The 17035-nt window shown below is 44.5% G+C and overlaps 1 protein-coding gene across 4 annotated transcripts in view; it reads left to right on the forward strand.

Moving 5' to 3' along the window:
• The first annotated feature begins 83 nt into the window (after positions 1 to 83).
• The window catches only part of UFSP2 (UFM1 specific peptidase 2), a 31185-nt gene continuing 14233 nt past the window's right edge, over positions 84 to 17035 (forward strand). The window contains exons 1-7 of one of the 4 annotated variants that reach the window (XM_090036089.1): positions 84 to 192; positions 3661 to 3739; positions 4716 to 4899; positions 4989 to 5055; positions 5434 to 5591; positions 6628 to 6820; positions 8953 to 9099. In XM_090036089.1, coding sequence (XP_089892215.1) covers positions 151 to 192; positions 3661 to 3739; positions 4716 to 4899; positions 4989 to 5055; positions 5434 to 5591; positions 6628 to 6820; positions 8953 to 9099 — 870 coding nt within the window. In that variant the 5' untranslated portion in view covers positions 84 to 150. The other 3 variants (XM_090036090.1, XM_090036092.1, XM_090036091.1) reach the window with 3 other exon arrangements.

Genomic DNA, 17035 nt, shown 5'->3' on the forward strand with positions numbered 1-17035 from the left:
GTACGGCCCAGGCCACGTGCGCCTACGCTATGCCGCGGTGCGAGTTGGGAATTGTAGTTTCTCTCCTTGCCCGCCCACGTGACCTATCCAGGCGGTTCAGTGACGCGTCAGCTGTTCGGGTTGCTCGTGCAGCAGGGGAGGGGCCGGGCCATGCAGCCGGGGTCGCCCCCGCATGCGGCGCTGACGGACGTGGTGAGTCCGCCCTACTCTGCCCTGCACTGCCCTGAGCCGGCTTGGGGGCCCGGGAGCCCCTGCTCGGGCTGGGGCAGCTGTTCACCACAGCTCCTGGCTCACAGGCGACAGCTTTTATTAGACCAACTACATCCAGTAGTAGCAAAACAGTCCTTTCTTTGCATTTGGGGCACTGGGGCGCAGGGGTCTGCCTGGGAGCCAGGGGGGAGCTGGGAGTGGTGCATGCTGGGGGACTACAACTTCCTTGCTTTCTCTCCCTGGAGCAGGCTGGAGTCACCCAAACGTGAGTGCGCTGGCCTGGGCGGACCGAAGTTTGAGACCCTGAAGGGACTGGGCGCAAGTTAACAGCATCTATGTGCAGACTCCCCTATTTAAATGCCCTTAGCAGGGTTTGAGGGTCATGTGCAACTTTGGCCTCTAAAGCGACCTCTTTTGCTTCAGACATGTGCAACTTACACCCTCGACAGGATTCGAATTATGGGAGAGCTTGAGGGACTGTGCCCCCCCATAATAGACAAGGGCCCCCCTGTAAGATTTGAAAATCATAACATGGGCAGGTATCCAGTTTTATTGGGTCATTGTGATGGGCGGCCTAATTTTTTTTCCAGACCTCCCTCCAAAAGAATCAAAGTGTAATTCAAACCGTGGCCCTTGCATTGTCAAGCCTCAAGGGTCTAGGAAAGGTGCAAGAAGCAAGAGCTGCTTGGTGGTGGCCTGTACCAGACCAACTGGGCAGTGAGGAGGAGAGGGGTTAGCTCAGCGCTTTAGTTTCTCCATTTTAGTATTTGGTCTGTGATCACATCTGTGTGCCACAGGTTCACCACTCTCTTCCCCTGACTGTTTTCATTTATGTAATGGAGTGAAACAGAAGTCCAATACTTCATTTAGGCTGTAGCTGCTTTAAAAGCATGATAGTTAGCTGTGTTAATCTGAAGTCAAGTAGAAGGCGGGATAGATTTGCACCTCCAACTAGCCAAATTCTTATGTTTGTGTGTTTGTGTATAGATCTATATAGACAGATAGCACAAGTTTTCATGAGCTGTATCACACTTCAGCTCGCAAGCAACTGGTAGGGAGGGGGGGCACATGCCCCCCCCTGAAATTGGCCTCCCACTTGGCACCGCTCAGGATGGGGCAGTTCTTATGCTGTGTGGGCAAAGGGGGGAAGGGCTGGCACTAAAGCCATGGCACAGAAGTACTGGAGTGGATATGAGCTTTTGGCTTGCATCCACCCACAAATTGTGCCCCCCCCCCCCCCGACCCAGGAGACACCAGTCACCTCTGCTTCAGCTGATGCTGTTTTCCCAGACCTGAAGAGACAGGCCTTTAGTGTCCAAAAACTTATTTAATTTCTCTCCCAACTAGTTGTTCCAGTAAAATATACCACCGAGCAGATCTTGCTTTTCATTAATTATAATAGTTAAGCTTAATTAAAGGTTGAATTTGAATGTTTTAGGGGCCTTCCTGCCCCCCATCCCCAAATGACTGGTTGTATAATGAATCTGATGACAAGGGGTGTGCATAGACTAGACAAGGGTCATGTGTACACAGCACTTTAAAGCGGGTTAAATGCTTTTGAACCACTTCAGTGGTGTTGCAGTTTGCACACATTAGCAGTGTATTGCACATTAATTCCAGCCCCTATAGCACATTCAGCAGCATAATGCACCTTAAATGACTTTGGAGCACAGCAAACTAAAACAATTCTGAGGAGTTTTAGTTTTGCTGCCGTACAGCTGTGAAGTGAAGCACTGAGCTCCATTTATGGCTCAGGGGCTTCTCAGGCAGCCTGGCAGCAGCCCAGGAAGGCAGGCTCCATCCAAGAGAGGAAAAAAAAGTGGTGAGCCTGATCCTTCCCCCTCCCTCCCCCTGCTGCTGAACCTGCCTGCCTGCATGAGTTGTGTAGGGACCCAGTCCTTCCCTCCATGGCTATGGTGCCCCTAGGACCTCCAGAGCCAAGTGCTTGAAGACAGGTGCCACGGGGGGGGGGCACTGCTGTACAGGGAAACACCAGCCCCCCTCCTTGCAGTCCAGGGACTGCTTCACCTTCTGGGAGCTCGCCCTCCCCTCCCTGCCGCCAGAGAGGCAGGTGTACATGACGCGGGTTTACTTTGTTCTAAATTGAAGCGGTGTTTTTAAAAACCCACCACTTCAATTTAGGTCCCCCGCTTTGTCTACACATGCCCAAGAGCCAAAAAAGAATTTGTGTACCTAAAGCAGGAGGATTTAGGTGGAGTATAAGGTAGGACTCACGTAGAATGGGGGCAGGGGGAAGAAGGGGCTGGATTTTAGTTTATACTGTAAAATTTCATTTGCATTTATATATAATGTTTATTGGATAAAATGCACACAATCTTTGGATCAAGAGCTGGTGCTCAGGCTTCCAGCCTCCCAGATGAGTGGTGTGAGTGCTCTAACAGTGAAGCTGCAGTTATACTCATCTTTTTCATCTTTCTGGCCCTCAATCTTGGCACAATTTTGCTTTTTGTAGTAGCTGCCATAGTATGTGTTGCTGCTGAAGGCTGATCAGCTCAGGTGAGAGACAAAACTAATTGAAATGGAACTGGAAGGGCCAAGACACAAGGTTGATATTCTCTCTGTAAATCTACAGTGCTTTGATCGGGTCTGTGCCACACAGTTTTGCCAGAAGATCTGTAAATGCATCCATACTTGCAGCTACCCTGTGATGGGTTTTCCCTGTGATAGAAGAACCTCTTCTCTTGGCTGGCATAAAAACACCAGCTCTGTGAGTGGTAGAAGGTTTCTGCCATGCAAACAGATGGATGCACCTGTTTTCCGTGAATTACTGTGGCCTGTTTAACAGCTGGTGCCTCCTTGAGTTCTCTGCGCACCCTGCTGATAGAGATGCTATATTGAAAATGTGCGTGTGGGTGTGTTTGCTTCCCTGCTGTCTGAACAAAAGACTTGTAGCCAAGCCTTTTGTTAGCCAAGAGAAGTGTGTTAAAAACTCTTCCTCTGACTACTCTTTGAAACTCTTTAGGAGCAGCTAACTGGCCATTCCTTGGTTTTCTGCTCCACAGATTTTGGAATTCCTTTTCCTTATTTGTTTTGTAAGTTCCCCGCTAAAATGAACACTTAGAGACAATACAAGCAGAGAGGCAATTTTTTGCTGTCTGCTGCAGTGTCCCAGCATAGAAAATTGATGCACTCAGCTCCTCGTATGTTCTGCTAAGCTCAGCAGAAGGAAAGCAGCTACAGTCCTGCCTTTAGCTACGAAACAGTTGCAAAAGATAGGAAACATAACATGTCATTTAAAGCAATAACAGGCATTAACATGGTATTCAAAACTGCTTCTTAGATTTAAAGGGTGTGATCAATTATAACCAGTTCTTAAAGCAATCCTGCCCTAGTGAGCTGTACTTACTTGAAGTTTGCAGGGACTTAAGTAATATAAACATTTAGGCCATTTGTTTCTATTAAATATATCTTTTTCCTTTCTCCCCACAGGTGATTCTAGAAGCCATGGACATACTTTTTAGAATAAGAGGGGGCCTGGATCTGGCATTTCAACTTGCTGCTACTGATGGTGTGTCTATATGAATACTACATAATCCTCTCAAAGAACATGAAATCTGTATAGAAAAGAATCAGCCAGCCACACCATGACTAATTATTTCTTTACTTACTCCCCCAAAATTAAGGATTTCTCCCCTGGTCTCATAGGTAGGGATTTCTGTAAATCATACCAGAAGTGCCCCCCTGCAGTGGCTCCTTTAATATTTTTCATTTTGCTGCTTTCCCACCCCACTTCTCCCCCTCCCCCTGTTGGTGGAAGGGCCCCTCCAGCTTACTGTCCACTGGTATCAATCTGTGTTCTTTCTGAGTGATGCATTATAATTAGCAGTAAAGCCTCCCAAAATATGTATTTTGTCTTTGTCACCTTCTGTATAATTCCATTAAGGATCACGGGGTTGCACAGATGCATGGAGGCCAAAATTTGATTCTGTTGTTGTATTAATATAGGCAATGATTTTGTAAAGGTTTAAGCATGCGTATAACTTTATACTTATGAATAGTCCCATTGAAATCAATGCAGTATCTGTCTGTGTGCTTGAGGCTTTCAGGAATTGCTCAGAAAAGTAAAGATAAGTCTGAGCACAAGTGTGTCTGGAATGAGAGGTTTGTTTAATAGTACTTCTACTACTTATTTGTTAACCAAAATAAAAGTGAGTTCAGTCTTTCTTTAATAGTATTTTTGGCTCTGTAAAGCCTCGTGGGCATAAAAATTGATATTGTGGCATAAGCAGAAATTATTTTGAAGACTTCGAGCAAAGGTTTGAATAAATAGCTCAGTGAAATCTTAGGCCCATTTAAGTTAATGAGTACTTTTTCCATTTAATTCAAAGGAGTTAGAATGTTCACTGTATTTACCTGGCTGTTTTTCTGATTATAACTTATCATCCAGGACAAAATGCAACACTTTTGTTTTTGTTATGTTTTGTAGCTTGTAGTGAAAGTTAGGGGGTTACCTGAACAATAACTATATCCTTCTTCTGTTTTAGAGGCATCAACAAAAAAGGCATTAAAATATGTTTTCAGTGACCTTTCAAACAAACTGTCCTCAAATGTTATGGTATTAAGAATTTGCCATAGTTCAGTGTACATATGGCCTAACAGTGGCATGAATACAATTCCTTCAGAATTGACTGATGATTCTGCTTGTAAGGAGATAATGCGATTTATTCAGTAAGTATGTTTACACATTAGGAATAAGTTTTTCTTTTAATAGATTAATTTTTATATTATAGATTGTTTCTTTTTTGTTGATATTTCAGATATGACCAGGAAGCTGAAACCAAACGCAAACTTACTAAAAAGAAGGATAAAAAATTACAAGACATGGTATATTTTCCTTCTATATTAACAGATTATAACAAGTAAAATGCTATTAAAATTCATCACACAAGTGGACCTTTGCAGCCATGCAGAAATTAATTGAATCCTCAGGCTTATCTGCATAGACCAGTATGTAGGAATGGGGCCTTGGTCTTTAATGCTGTTGAGCTATCTCAGCCATTTGTTACTGGCCCTGATTTTGTTCAAAAAATGTATAAATAATTTAATTTATTTTGAACAATTATCTTTAGCCATTTCACAAACCCTTAACAATTCGTAAGACTTCTGAATTGTCTTATCCTTTCTTTCCCTTCTTGGTGTATATATTGTTGGACATCTCCTATATGCATTGCTAGTTCATGTAACCATCTCTCTTCCTTGCAGCAGCAGGTAGTAAATGTAGACTTTATGTTGGAAATGACATCACCTTCAGCTGCATTAGGCCCAGTCATTGAAAAGGAAAATAAAGAACACCACTACGTTAGCATGACCTTGCCAGTTGATGTTGTTGTCTCTATTTCTCCAGAAGAAACATGGAGAAAGTAAGTATGTTACCTCTGGAGTTGTATTTGTGAATTTGTTTTTTTTTTTCCCTTCTTTCCTGAGAGTGGTGCTTTTAAATAATATAATTTCATTATCCACGATTTTATCTGGTTATTAGCAACTGTTAATAAAGTACCGTACAATACTTTGTGACAAACTAAGAAGTAATATTTGTAATCTTCACGCTGGGTGAAAGCTTTTAATAGATATTCCTTAGTTTTGATGAGCATTACTTTATGACACCTAATCTCCACTAGCTACAATAAAGTCAATTTTATGCTGGGTTAATGTACTGGTATGTTGAAGTGGTAATACTTACAATTTATTTCACTTAAAGGTTTCTATTATGCCCAGTGCATGGGGACTGGACCTGATGATCTCACAAGGTCCCTTCCAGCCCTAAATTTGTGTGAATCTGTGATTATCCTGTTATTATCCAACATCACAGTGTTCCATCTCCATTAGTTCCAAAAACCCTAAAAAGCATTTAACATGTATAATGACTGAGGAAAAGGTGACTTGTTATCATTTTTCAAGAAACAGAGCATGCCAGAAAATATTCCAAAGATGTACCAGATTCCTTTTAATGATAGTATATATGCTGGGCTGCATGTGTGAGTGAGGAATGGTGACTCTGATTAACAGTCTCAAAATCCTGTGTAGGGACTGCTGGTCTGCAGGTGGTGATGAAGGGGAGTACAGAGGCAGACTCATAGATTTCTGTTTTTGGCATTTGACTCTGCAGGGTCCTCAGAATTCTGGACTGCAGCCAGCAAAGCACATGTTTAGCTTTACTTGCATGAATAAATGGTTTAAAACAATTGGCTCATAGGACTGAATCATTGAAGAGTAGCTTCCACATGCAAACAAACTGAACAGAGCATTACAGGGCTACAACCAGATCTGCTAGTGTGGGCTGAAAGAGAAATGAGAACAGCAGGTATACCAAACTGGTTGTGAAAGATGTTGAGCTATAACGTTAAATCAGCAGTGCTGCTGTTCTAGTTCTTAAATATTTTCCCTTATACCTTACAGTGTACAAAATATCCTAGTTAACGCAGTTCATAAACAACTAACCGATATGGAAAGATGCATTATGAAATATATGAAGGCGACATCTATTATGGTACCAGAACAATTTCACTTCATGTTGCCAGGAACAAGACATCTTGTAACAATTTCCTATCCAATGGGTGTTCCAGATGATCAACTGGAGAGTTATAGAAAGGTAAAACCTACCATTTAGTTGATGTAGAGCAAATACAGACAGATCCCAATTTCTGATTATAAAGAATACTGAATACATGTGTATGAGATTTTTGAAACATGTTTTTGCAAGATCATCAGATGCTTTCTCATAAAGGCTAGGGACAGGCATTCAAAAAGCCTGAGACTGAATTGATTCAATCTTTGTAGGTTAGTTTAACCTGCATGGCTTAAACTGATTTTGAAGGTAGATAGACACTCACTTTAAATGAAGAGATGCAGGCACATGCATGCATTGGCTCAGGGTAGAAGCTGGTGGGTGCTAGAGCAGCCCTTCCTTCCCTTGTACAGTGCTGAGCTGAGGGAGGATGTGGCCAGGTCCTGGCAGGATGCTCTGAGAAGGGAGGGATTTAAACTCCTACCCTGGCTTGCACAGTCTGCAGCCCAGTGTGTGCCTGGAGGGGGAAGGAGAAGCTACCAGGCTTTTCCCAGCTCACTGCTCAAGGGGCAGGAGTGTTGCTAGACCCCAGCCCCCAGCTAGCACTCTGAGGCACTCCCTTCTTCAGCAAACTGTCTTCAGCAAACCTGACAGGCAAGGGAGCCAGCAGGGGGCTGATAACACAAAGTTTATCAGCCCATCAAGAAAACGAAAGCCTTTCTCATTAGTTAAAGCTCTTCTTAAACAGCTTTATGGAAGGAAGGAACGAGGAACATCAACCAGCTGACCTGTTGATTAACTCCAAAAAGGCCCTAAGTGGACACTATTCTGTCTGCCTGTCCCAGTGAAACTGGAGAGAGACACAGAGACCTCTCAGCATTAGCTAGCATGGGGGTGGCGCGTGATCATGACCAGATGCCAGCTTAGGGTCCATGCTGTGGGAGAGGGGAAGGGGGGAGATCCCTTTTTGAGTGCCAGGGGGAAGACGGGCAGAGACTGCTGTGCTTGTAGTCTCCATCTCCTCAGCTAGCCCTCACTGCTCCAGCTAGGGAGCAGAGGGGTGGGGCCAGCCCTGCTCTCTGGAGCAGATGGCACAGCCCAGGCCAGGACTGATTTAACTTAAACCAGGAAGAGGTCTGGGACAGGAGTTTCATAAACCAGTTTTGACTCAAATGAGTTAAGTCTAATACAAACAATCCTCGGACTTAGGACACAATTGGTTCCAGAAAAATCGCGTCTTAAGTCGAAACGTTATAACTCAGAACTGATTTTCCCATTGGAAACAACATTGTAAATAGGGAATTTGTTCCTGAACCAAGGCCCAATACCCTATTTTAAAAAAAAACAAAAAAAAAACCCCTAGAATTTTGTACTGAATCAATTATAGATGAGCAATATAGCTACGTTTAATGTATTTATATAGTAAATAGCAATCATATTGATTTGGCAGGACTTCTTTCAGGTGACTTTGCTGGATTTTTTGAAGGGCTCTTGGTTGGACTTTTTGAAGGGTTCTTGGCTCGTGTCTTCTCAGGAGTCTTGGCTGCAGATTTTTCTGGAGTCTTGTCTGCTTTCTTAAAAAAAGTGTTCATGGAATAGATGTTCTCCAGGGAAATGGGCAACACAGCGAACTTGTTCGCTAGTGTGGTGTTACGTCAGATCAAGTGTTGTAAAGCCTAAACTGACATCAGAAAGCTGAAACAGGGTGTCAATTTATAAATGTTGCAAGTGTAAAGTGTTGCAACTCGAAACATTGTAAGTCAAGGACTGCCAGTACTACATTCAACCAGGTTTATCTTATGCCAGTTTCAGCCATTTTGAAACTGGTTTATGTGCACTGAACTTCTGTTCTGTTACAAGTTTAAACCAGTTTCTGATCACTTAAACCAGTTTATATATAACTTCTGTCCCTAGTCTAAGAGAGTCTGTATTTCTAATGATTTGCATAAAAATGTACTTTAAATACAGTACGGATCTTCATTTGCTGGATGGTTGTGGTATTCCCTCTTGTCACTGGTATCTGAGTCTACATATGACAGTTGCAGTATTGAGGGGACTAGTATAAAACCTTCTTGTTCAAAACTAATCATTTTAGAAGTTTTTTATATGAAAAATGACTAACCAGTTATATTAAAAATATTATTTTGTTAAAAATTTTCATCCTTATTTGGAGTAAAAAAATAAATAGACTTACTTTGATTCTGCCCTGTATGTAGGAATTGCATGGACTCTTCAATCTGCCATCTGATAGGCCATATTTCAGAAGAGCAAATGCTTATCACTTTCCAGATGAACCATATAAAGATGGGTATCTCAGAAATCCACATGTGCATCTCCATCCACCTGGTCTGGAGTCCGGTCTGGTGAGTTTTGTGCAGGAAAATGCTTATTTTTATAAGTCTTGTTATAAGAACGAACTCAAATAAATTACAAAACTAGTATCATGCTCAGCTTTACACTTTCATTCAGGGTGGATTTGATTTAAATCAGTGGTAAGGAAGCCTCAATTTAATCACTGTTTTCTACAAAAAGTCTATTCTTGTTGTTTGATATCCTTTATTCATTTAACTTCTTGGAACTTTGCACTTTTAGAGAAATGTAAGGGCTTGACTCTTTATACACAAACTTGCAGAGATACAAGAGGGCTGATGGGTAGATAATCAGGTCTGTTATCTCATCTCCATATACTGCTGTTAATTAAGATGTTATCTCTCAAGACACAAATCCACAGTTTGAGAACTGAAACTAAGCATCACAGAGATGCTGGGATGTTCTCGACCTGAGCACTGATCTTTAGTAATCTATAGAGGAATCTCTGGAAACCCCATAAGATTAGGCTCCTAATATAGTTCATGGCCTGTTGTGACCTATTTATAAAACTTTTCTAAAAAGGTTACATGAATATATTGTCTCAGATAGTATATGCTAGAAGTTATAATCCCTATTCCATAATGATATCTTTGAGCTTTAACAAATCTTAAATTAAAACTATATATAGGGGTGGGTTGTTTTTTTTTTTTAAAAAAAAAAACTTGACAAAAAAATACAATTAAATAAAAACATTCTGATTTTAAACAAAACAGCTGGTTTTTAATTTAAAAAAAAATGTTGATTTTTATCCACCCTGCTTTCATTTCATGTGGTCTGTCTTGATTATCTGATTAGTTGGCTGAAATGTTTTGATATCTAATAAAAAACAAAATTAATCTGGCAAAGCAGTTAAAATAATGCAGAATCTGACTCGTCATTGTTCACCTTTTCTATATAAGCTGTTTTTTCTATGTAGGTTGACAAGCTTCACAAATTGGAATTATAAGCTGAACCTAGAAAAATCTCATTGTTTTCAGTCATAGTAAGGAGTAGTTCATTTTATTTTTAAAATATTTGGCAAGTTTGTTTTTTCCCCTACAGCATGGATTTAACTGCATTATAGTAAATTTATAGGAATAACTATAGAGGAACTCAGTGTAAGTTTACAATTAAAAGCTACCCTTGGCTGCTGCAGCTGAGCACAGTCAAATCATTTGATCTGGAAGAGGCTCTGCTTGGATTCTTACGCTGCTCTGCAATGTGAAACCACAGCCGATTAAAGTTTGAGACAATCCCCCTCATATGAAGTGGGTTGTACATTGAAAAAGCTGGAGACCCTTGACCTCTGGCCAGAATTCTTATCCAGGGCAAAAGCAGCAGTCAGAAGAGCAACAGTTTTTAAGCAAGGTGTCACAGCACCCTGGGGTGCCTGGAGATTCTTTCAGGGGTGCTGTGAGATGTCAGACAATTTAGCACAATTAGATGTGCAAACACAATTCACAGGGTAAACCAAGAGATTTCAAATAAGAATCCTTAGTGTTAGAAACATTCTGACTTGTGATCTGAGTTATTTGCAACAGAAAAAATGCTCTGTTATTTTTTTCCATAGTCAAAAAAACAAATGAAAGCAAAGAGCTGGCATTTTCTGAGGGCTGTGCTGAGTTTAGCTAGGGCTTTGGTAAGCCTGACAAGGGTTAACTTGTGTCTAAAAATGGAGAAAACCATTGCACTAGATGGAACTGCACCTCTGCAGCATTATTGTAAAGGATACACCACACCTTTTAGAATCTGTTATATACACATATATACATACACACTGCACCCCAGAGTGCTGAGGGAATTAGCTGAGGTCATTGCGGGACCCGTGGCATGGCTTTACAAGCATTCGTAGTGCTCTGGTGCGGTGCCAGAGGATTGGAAGAGGGCCAACGTGGTTCCCATCTTCAAAAACAGGAGGAAGGAGGACCCAGGAAACTATAGGCCAGTTAGTCTTACCTCAATCCTTGGTAAGCTTTTTGAGAGAATTATCCTGGCACATGTCCCTCTCTATGCGATGCTGGTCAGGCCACAGCTGGAGTACTGCATCCAGTTCTGGGCGCCGCACTTCAAGAGGGATGTGAACAATATGGAGAGGGTCCAGAGGAGGGCCATTCTCATGATCGGGGGCAGCAGGGCAGGCCCTATGAGGACAGGCTATGGGACCTGAACCTATTCAGCCTCCACAAGAGGCAGAAGGCTAAGGGGAGATCTAGTGGCCTGTTACAAACTAGTCAATGGGGACCAGCTTGACTTTTTTGAAGTCAAGACTGGGGGAGTCCCTGTTCCCCTGAGCACTACCAGGAGTGACTAGAAATAATGATCAGAAACTGGCAGAGGGTAAATTCAGATTAGACATAAGGAGGTGCTACTTCACTGTCAAGGCGTGTAGGATCTGGAATCAACTTCCAAGAGAAGTGGTGCTGGCTCCTACCCTGGGGGTCTTTAAGACAAGGCTAGACAGTCACGTTACTGGGGTCATTTGACCCCAGTACTCTTTCCTGCCATGGCAGGGGGTCGGACTTGATGGATCTGCTCAAGTCCCTTCCGACCCTACTAACTATGAAACTATAGTTTCTCCTCTTTTTTATTTTAAATTCAGAACAGCACTAATTCAAATATGTTTCAAAGCTGTAGAGTATGCCTAAAGGTTAAGTAACAGCTGAAGAAAAAGGGGTTTTAAGAATATTTGCAGTCCATTCTGATAGTGTCTTTTCAACCAGGTTTTTTCAGTGACATATAGATTTCATAGACATTAGGGCTGGAAGGGACCTCAGAAGATTGAGTCCAGCCCCCTGCCCAAAGGGCAGGAAGTCAGCTGGAGTCATAAGATCCGAGCAAGATAAGCATCCAATTTACTCTTGAAGGTGTTCAATGTAGGTGCTTGAGCCACTTCCAATGGCAGGCTATTCCAGACCTTGGGGGCTCGGACAGTAAAGAAATTCTTCCTTATGTCCAGCCTGAAACTGTCTTGCAGTAGTTTATAACCATTCAAACTCTTCATCCCTTGGGACGCTCTGGTGAACAAACATCCCCCCAGATCCTGCTGGTCACCTCTGATAAACTTATAGGTGGCCATCAGATCACCCCTGAGCCTGCGCTTTTCCAGGCTAAAGAGCCCCATAGCTCTCAGCCTGTTGTCGTAAGATCTGTTTTCCTGACCTCTGGTCATGCGCGTGGCTCTTCTCTGGACTCTTTCAAGCTTCTTCACATCCTTTTTGAATTGTGGGGCCCAAAACTGGACGCAGTACTCCAGCTGCGGCCTCACCAAGGCCGAGTACAAGGGGAGAATGACGTCCCGGGATTTGCTCGAGAAGCATCTATGGATGCAAGCCAGCGTTTTGGTCGCTTTACTAGCCACAGCATCGCATTGCAGGCTCATGTTTATCTTGTGGTCAATGATGACCCCCAAGTCTCTTTCTTCTGTAGTGCTAGCCAGCGTAGCACTGCCAAACCTTAAGGATGCTGCAGGTTTTTCCTCCCGAAGTGGAGAACCTTGCATTTTTCGGTGTTAAACACCATCAGGTTCTCATCCACCCATTTGCTGAGCCTGTCCAGGTCAGCCTGGATCACCCTCCTGTCTTCAGGTGTGCCCCAGAGTTTGGTGTCATCAGCGAATTTGGCCAGTCCACTTCTGACTCCAATGTCCACATCATTAATGAAGATGTTGAACAATATGGGTCCAAGGACAGAGACTTGGGGGACCCCGCTGGTCACAGGGCACCATGACAATTTACTTCTGTCTATTACCACCCTCTGGGTCTGACCACGGAGCCAATACCCCAGCCAGCGGATTGTGGTGGACATAAGGCCACAATTGGGCAGTTTCGCCAAGAGGTGATCATGGGATACCAGATCGAAGGCTTTTTTGAAGTCAAGATATATGACATCAATCTTTTCTCCCTTGCGCAGGTGATAGGTGACCTGGTCGTAAAAGGAAATGAGATTGGTCAAGCAAGACCTACCTGCAACAAACCCATGCTGGCTATTCCTCAGGATGTTGGTGTTGGCCAGTCAATTAAGGATGGCCTCTTTAATAAACTTTTCTAAGACCTTCCCTGGGATAGAGGTCAGGCTGATGGGCCTATAGTTTGCCAGATCCACTTTCCTCCCTTTCTTAAAGATAGGTACCACATTGGCCTTCTTCCAGTCTTCGGGCACTACACCAGAGCACCAGGAGTTCTCAAAAATCCATGCCAGAGGCTAGGCTATGATGCTCGCCAGCTCCTTGAGTACCCTAGGGTGTAGATTGTTAGGGCTAGCTGACTTGGAGGTATCCAGCTTCTTAAGGTGTTCCTTCACGAGGTCAGCATTGATCAAGAGCAGGGGATCTCCCTCACCCAGACCTCCCTGTCCCGTAGTGGGCATGGGCATCCTGTGGGACTGATGAAAGACCGATGCAAAGTACCCATTTAATAGGTTGGCTTTTTCCTGGGCATCAGTTGTCCCATCTGGTTCAGCAGGGGTCCAATGTTGCTCTTGCTTTTCTTCCAGCTCCCCACATATCTGAAAAAGGACTTTTTATTGTCCTTGATACTCAAAGCTAGTTGGAGTTCAATTGCAGCCTTGGCTTTCCTGGTTTCCTCCCTGCAGAACCAGGCCAGTGCAGAATATTCCTCCTTGGAGGTGAATCCTATCCTCCATCCTTTGTAGGCCTTTCTTTTTAGCCTCAGGAGGTCTGCTAGATCCCTGGAGAGCCAGGGGGACTGCTGTGCCCTCTTGCTGCCTTTCCTCCAAGATGGAATAGGAATACTTGTGCATTAAGGATTGCTCCCTTGAGGAGCAACCACTCTTCCTGAACTCCCCTCTCCCTGTGGTCATGGTCCCTTAGGGCCTCACTGACAAACCTCCTGAGCTTGTCAACATTGGCTTTCCTGAAGTCAAGGACTTCAGTGTTGCTGACTGACTTCCAGGCTTTATGATGGATGGTGAAGCTGATCAGCTTGTGGTTGCTGTCACCTAGCTTCCCATTGATCACTAGGTCGCCGATTAGGTCATCCGTAGTAGCCAGTACCAGGTCAAGAAGCGCTTTACCTCTCGTTGGCCCATAGACTTCTTGAGTCAGGTAGAGGTCATCCACGCATGATAGGAAGCTTTGCGACCACTCTGATTTTGCTGAGTGATCCTCCCATGAGATGTCTGGGTAGTTGAAGTCATCCATGACAACCATGGTCCTGGAGTATGCGGCCTCAGCCAGTTCCTGGGCGAACTCCTGGTCAAACTTTTGACTTTTGGTGGTAGGTCTGTAGTAGACTCCCACCATTGTGTCCCCTGTGCCGTGTTCCCCATGGATTTTAACCCAGAGGGTCTCCAGTCATCCGCCCTGGTCGCCAGTATCAGCTTGCAGGGACGCATAGCTTTCCTTAACTTAGAGAGCTACACCCCCGCCCCTTTTATCTACTCGATCTCTGCTGTTCAGGGTATCGCTGTCTATACCCATGGTCCAGTAATGGGTGGAGTCCCACCAGGTCTCCATTATCCCTATGACATCGTAATTATTAGTATTAAGCAGGAGGACAGGTTCCTCCTGCTTATTCCCCAAGCTGCTGGCATTTGTGTACAGGCAGGCAAGTGTCATCTTGGGGGCTCTTGCCTTGCTCACAGATTGTACCAGGGCTGGGGCAGAGGTGGGCTCCCTTAAGTGCCTTTGCCTGCTGGCTTTGCGAGGGTTGCTCAGTGGGTCAGCAGTGGCAGTAGTCCCCCTGTCCCCCAGCGGGCTTAGTTTAAAACCCGGTGGAGCAGGTTAGCCACTCTGGCTGAGAAGAACCTCCTTCCCAGTGGAGAGAGGTGGAGGCCATCTCTTTCCAGGAGCTTGATGCCTCTCTTGCCAAAGAGCAGACTGTGGTCATGGAAGCCAGAGCCTTCACGATGACACCAGCGCCGCAGTCTTTGGTTTACTACCTGGATCCTCCTCTCCCTCCTCAGCCCATACCCCAAGACTGGGGAGGATCAAAGAGAACACCACCTGTGCCCCCAGACCCTTTAGCCGTCCACCCAAATCCCTGTAGCACCTCATTGTTGCCCTGTGGGGTCAGGCCAACTCTCAGGATCTCAGTATTGCTGTGTTAGACAGGAGGGTGTAACACAATTGCACATATACCAACACACAAATCAATCAGGTACATACACATGCACACTACCAGCTCAGGCACATACACATCCAAACCAGCCTAGGCACATGCATACTTATTACCAATTCAAGCATATACACTATACACCCCAAAAGTTAGACACAGATCACTGATTGTATATCATGCACACAATGCCACACACACACACACACACACACGCAACTCAGATACATGCACATTTAAAATAACTAGTTTAGGTTCATGCACACCTATTACTGGTTTAAGCCCATACAGGGTACACGCACCAAATTTAGACAGAATCAATTACCAGTTACCAACACCTGCACATTTAATACACATATGTGGATTACTAATTCATATACCACACACACATACACAATAACTATATCTATATGTGTGTGTGTATTCACTAATTTACACACATACCACCCACCTACACATACACACAAGTGAGTTCCTAAGTTGGGTATTGTGATATGTATGTATGTATGCATGTATGTACTTGGGATACCTGGGGAAAAGTTAAGGTAAGAAAGTAAAAATTACCAGGACTGGGATTAGAACCAGTAGACTACAGGGGCCTGGGCTGAAGAACTGAGGCTTGGGGGTAACTTTAGTTTAATTGGTCTTAATTGATAAAAAGACAAGGCCCAAAGCCTGCGGAACAGGGAAGCATGCTGACACCGAGTCTGGGACTGGAGTCAGAGCTACAGGGGAGCTGAAAAGGTAGATGGGGAGGGGGGGAAATGGGACTAAGGGCAAATGTGAGTGTTAAAGAGGGGCTCTGGATGTGGGGAGCCAGAGGATGGCTCCGGGGCAGTTAGAGAAGTTGCAGGGAGTGGCAGTAGGTGCTGGGAGTGAAAAAAACTGCAGGACAGCCACGAGGAGCTGGAAAGCTGCAGGGGAAGGGGCAGGGATGATTACAGAAGGTGCAGGGGAAGCCTGAAAATAGAGACGGATAGCAGAAAAGCAGCAGGTGGCAGGGCAGCAGGTAAGCAGAGAAAGGTAGCAGAAAGTCACAGGGAAAAGGCAGTAGGAGCAGGGGAGGCTGAGAGGTGGCAGAAGAGGGGAGATGGAATTGGGAGGAGATCAGGAAACTAGCAGAGAGTGGGGACTAGAGCTGAGAGAGAGAATGAGGCTGGAATTTAAGATAAGGAAGGGACTGGGATTTAGTAAAACATGACCCAACTCAGCGTTGCAAATGACAGTGGTTTTATTGAACAGGGGAGATGGTGACACAATGTCAGATTGGTTCCCTTGCACCCACACACATACACACAATGGCAGCAGGGGTTACAGAGTCTTGGTGCAGGGGCTGAAGTCCACTGAAGTCCAGGAGGAAAGAGAGAGAGTCCAAATTGCAGGAGGAGGTGTGCAGGTAGTATCTACCTATCCAGGCTAGAAAGGGGTCTTGTCCAGTAGATGTTGTCCAAAGGGGAGTTGCTGGCAAGGCCTCTGGGTGGATAGGTGGTGTGGCATGGTGCTGGTCCAGATGGAGGGGGCGCCCCACTGGGTCTGTCTTCACTGCCCCTAAGACCTTGTGTGACCCTGGTGACAGGAGGCATGCCCAGGCAAGTGTCAGCCCCTCGCATACTGAACATGTGCTCCATGCAGGGATGTGCAGTTTCGGGTGTCTGTAATGGTGAGAGTTGCTGGTTCTGCAGGGTCTTTTGTCTTTCAAATGCTGGTCTTGTCTCTGTTCCTGGGTGAGCTCTGTGGTTCCTGGATGAATCAAGGCGAGGTGATGGCCCAGTCATTACAGGCCATTCAGTAGAGGCCTGCTACCATTGTATTTCAATGATTCCCAATCACACTCATTCATCAGGGAACCAATTTACATGGGAGGGGTACAGTGAATCAT

Source organism: Crocodylus siamensis, chromosome 2, assembly GCF_052110815.1.
Source record: "Crocodylus siamensis isolate JL-2025a chromosome 2, ASM5211081v1, whole genome shotgun sequence".
In the NCBI taxonomy this organism is placed as follows: Eukaryota; Metazoa; Chordata; order Crocodylia; family Crocodylidae; genus Crocodylus; species Crocodylus siamensis.